A 4,257-nucleotide genomic window follows, 5' to 3' on the forward strand; every position below is an offset into this window, starting at 1 on the left:
TGACTTTCAATAAGCAAATATGTGTTAAAAGTTGCTGAATTGCATGCATTTCATTCATGGGTGAATCTCTCTAGCCCTCACTCAGTGTTTGTTTGTATTTTGTACACTCTTAGAACTGCCTTGTTGATTTTTTTCTCTCTGATTAAATGCAACAGATTGAAGGCAAAGAGAGGAGGAGGAATTTCTAGGTGCCGTTCCTCTGACCACTGTCAGCCTTGACAGGGGAAAGCTTGAGAGTGATGGGGAGGTAGTGCTCAGTAAGCAAAGCAGTCTGGAGCCATTTATGGGGGGTAGGGGTGGGGGTGGGGATGACAGCAAACTGCTCTACCTACCTCTACAACCTCTACAGAGTCATAGAATAATACACCATAAAATAAAGGTTAACTTTAATTGAGAACACTCAGTGTAATCACAGAAAAATGTGCTGTACATGATTCTTTTAAAGGTAAAAATAATACATTGTTATCATTCATAGAGTTGTGCTGCAGATTTCATAGAAAATAGACTTAGAGATAGTATCTTATTCATAAAAAATCCAGGTTAATGTACATTAGAGTGATGAAGTCCTTTGGTGAGGGGAAGGGCCATATACGGATTCCCACAGAACAGAAGCCAGCACAGGCCATCTAAAAAGGTGCACTTGACTATCCTAATTGCTCTGCTTTCTTCTCTGCTTCTGAAGTCCTTGTCCCTCTCCATACCTTGATAGCCAACCCATCACCAGACTGTCAGTTCTATTTGTGGCTTTTTGTCTTCTCTGAGCAGTTCATGGAAAACTCCTCTGAGGGCAAAGTGTTGCCTCTTCAGGAAGACACTGTCACTCTCGGGGTCCGAGACAACCCAGCTCTGAAGACCTTGCTTTTTTCCTCTGTATCTTTCATCATTCATCCCTTTGCTATTCTCCATCTTATCAAGGACATACAATCACAATTTGCTGCCACTTTAAGCTTCATTTTTAGTAATTAAAAATTGAAGAACTTGTTAAATTATATTTCTTTTCTTCCTATTGGTGATGCCACTTTTCAAAATCTGGCATTTTCCTGTGGTTGATGATAGGAAGAAATTTTACAGTAACTGGACTCATCTGTGGAAAGAAGTAAAATTTTTCCATTAAGGCTCTGGCTTAGGTCTCTAATAATAGAATTGTTTCTTGAACTGTTGCTTTGGTATTGGTTCCCCCCATAGACCAAAGGTCTGGCAAACACACACACAGACTCACACATTAATACACAGTCTACTCATTCCAAAAACACATATTGGGAGGTCTCTTTTCCTTTACTTCTTCTACATTTGAAAAAATACATCTTCAAATGATCACAACATTCCTCTGGGCTTCATTTTTTCCTACACAGGAATCAAATGTATTAAATTTTTATTTTCTTCTTTGATATTTACGTTTCTAAAGTACGAGAAGTTTTAACCAAGAAAGTATTTTAAGGTCAGTGGAATATCGAGCAGCAAAGAAAACTAATAGAGAATGTTCTTTTATTATTGGAAACTCAAAGCTAGTTATTTGATGTTTATCATTTCTGCCCTGCCTCATTTCCAAAAAAGACTTGAGAGGAGGCTTACAATAAAGCAGGCAGGCAGGAAAGAGGAAGGAAGGGAGGACAGGAGCTCTACAGGGCTGTAGGGGACAGGCAGTGAGAAATACAGCTGTAGCCATTTATTGGCATCCTTTGGCTTACTAAGACCCAATGGTTTCTGCCCTGAGTCACTCTGTTCAGGTACTTCAACTTCTGGAAATCAATACAATGGGCTCCAGCCTAGAAAGGACAGCCCAAGGATAGTCTTTTCTTCTTATCTATAGAAGAACAAGATTTTGCCTTGGCCCCAAAGCCCCTGAATTTGGATTGCTGTATGTACTTTGTGTTCCATTCTTCTTTTTAGTACATTACTTTGTTTTATCCTTCTAGTTATAAAAGTTGCACCCATAAAACTGTTCACATAGAACCTAACTGTCATAAACACTAATCAGTGTGATGGTCCTCATGTCCTTCAAGGGAAGGAAGGAAAGTTAGGGCATTAGTACTTGTTGGTATGTTACATTATTCTGTCACTTGAAAATAGTATCCCCATGGCTTCTCTGAACAGGGGTCAATAATTCCACTGGTACCTGTTGCAGAAGATCATTTTCTTGAAAGCATCCCTGAGCTCTGAGCTCCGGAAGGCATATATGAAGGGATCGATGACTGCATTGCACATGATCAACATGCCATTCACCTGGAAAAGGGACATGTAGCAAGCACAGTAAGGGTTACTGGGGCAGAATGTCATCAAGAGGATGTGGAGGACAAAGGGGGCCCAGCAGAAGATGAAGACCCCGAGCAGGATGGTCAGTGTGATGGCCCCTTTCACGTTGATTCTGGGAAGAGTTGAGATCTCTCTGGCATGGGAACGGGCCAGCAAGAGCATGTGCACATAGAGGCACAGGATAAAGACCAACATCAGAGGGAACAGCACTGTGAAGGCAATCACAGTGGGGATGTGATGGGAGAAGATGACCATGGTGATGCCACTCCCTGTGCAGAATGTCCAGATGACCGTCAGAGTGATGAGGGCACGGCGCACGGTCATGATGCTGTGGTACTTCAGGGCATGGAAGATGGTGATGTAGCGGTCAGCAGCAATCACCAACAGGCTGAAAATGGAGCCAAGTAGGGAGAGGATGAACATGGAGTCGATGATGTCATCTGCTGTGGTTTCAAAATTGCCACGAGGCTTGAGATAGCCCATGTTTCTAAGCATGATCAGAATATTTTCCAAGATCTTATACAGGCTGCCTAACATATCAGAAATGGCCAAGCTGCAAATGAAAAAGTACATTGGTGACTGGAGATTCTTGTTCTTTATCACAGCCAGAAGGACCATCAAATTCTCCAAAACCCCAACAGTGGAAATTGTGAAAAATATCTCTTCTGGCAACACCACACGAGGACAGTCTGAATAATTTCTAGCTGTATCATTGATGTTTTCATATGGATTGATAATGTGCTTCATTTTTCCTTATGGATAAGATAGGGATGTTACTTGGACTGTGTTTCACAGAAAGGTTTATTGATTCTTTAGAACATTGTCTTCTTCAGAGTACTTGCTAGAGAGCTGAGGTAAAAAATCACTTGGCCACCTAAAGAAAATGTACAGAAATGTCAGTTGCAAAACAGATTGCATGTAAAAACAAATCATGTAAGTTTTAAGAAAACTATTATCTTGATAAAACATAATAGCGTAATTTAAATAAAACAATTTTCTGGACCATCATCTTAACCACTCTGTGAATAATACCGTTAGTGGAATTTTGAGCCCAGAGATAAAAGTATTCTTTGCCCTCTCCCTTTTCCCTCTTCCATCTTTCTCAAGAACACAATTGTACATGTGATAGGTTAAAGATAGATTAAAATGAACATCAGTGGCACCATTGAAGGAGAAAATAAGTAAAAGAAATGAAAGGCATGTGTAGAAACAGGAACACATAGGTGCCCTTGTTTAGGTCCCTTCTTTTTCACCACTTGTCTTCCTGTTTCACTGCCTGACCCTACAGCTTATGGGATAAGGGCAAAAGTATTGACGTACCATTACCAAAATTGACTATGTGATACATGTTACTTCTGCTGAGTGGAAGGTAGAGCTCCTAGGGATGGTATTGCTGGGGATTTATAATATTTTCAAGGTGTCTCTAGGTTGCAGTTGAATTCTGGCAGCAGAAGTTGAATGATTTTCAGGAAGTCTACTCTTGATGAGAGTATGTGGAATTTTTGCTGATTCAGTTTCCAGATGGTGGTGTTGATAGCTGGACACAGGAAGATTCATGAAATGTATCAAATTTGCCTTTGCCTTTATGGTGGTTTTAAAGATATGGCCATAAATTCCTTATATTCTGTAATGTGGGGAAGCCAGTGGCCATGCTGGAGGGTGACCCGGGGCACAGTGGATCTTGGAGTGTGGCTTTTGATCCAAAGTCCACAGGTTGTTCATCACTGTTTTAGAGTAAGGTTTTTCCTAAACAGGAATTAGAAAGGACTATGGTAGGAGGTCAGGAATTAATGGGGGGTGTTCTAGTTTGCTAATGCTGCCGGAATGCAAAACACCAGAAATGGATTGGCTTTTATAAAAGGGGTTTATTTGGTTACACAGTTACAGTCTTAAGGCCATAAAGTGTCCAAGGTAACACATCAGCAATTGGGTACCTTCACTGGAGGATGGCCAATGGTGTCTGGAAAACCTCTGTTAGCTGGGAAGGCACGTGCCTGGCGTCTG

General features: G+C 41.0%; 1 protein-coding gene across 1 annotated transcript; it reads right to left on the reverse strand.

The window, feature by feature from the left end:
* Nucleotides 1-1,040: 1,040 nt before the first annotated feature.
* On the reverse strand, nucleotides 1,041-3,000 carry MC2R (melanocortin 2 receptor). Its single transcript, XM_037806222.1, has 2 exons — nucleotides 2,117-3,000; nucleotides 1,041-1,084 (listed from the first exon to the last, which is right to left on the reverse strand). Exons 1-2 carry the CDS (start codon nucleotides 2,998-3,000, stop codon nucleotides 1,081-1,083), a joined length of 888 nt encoding a protein of 295 aa, XP_037662150.1. The 3' UTR covers nucleotides 1,041-1,080.
* Nucleotides 3,001-4,257: the final 1,257 nt, after the last annotated feature.

This window comes from Choloepus didactylus, chromosome 16 (genome assembly GCF_015220235.1).
Source record: "Choloepus didactylus isolate mChoDid1 chromosome 16, mChoDid1.pri, whole genome shotgun sequence".
Lineage (NCBI taxonomy): Eukaryota > Metazoa > Chordata > Mammalia > Pilosa > Megalonychidae > Choloepus > Choloepus didactylus.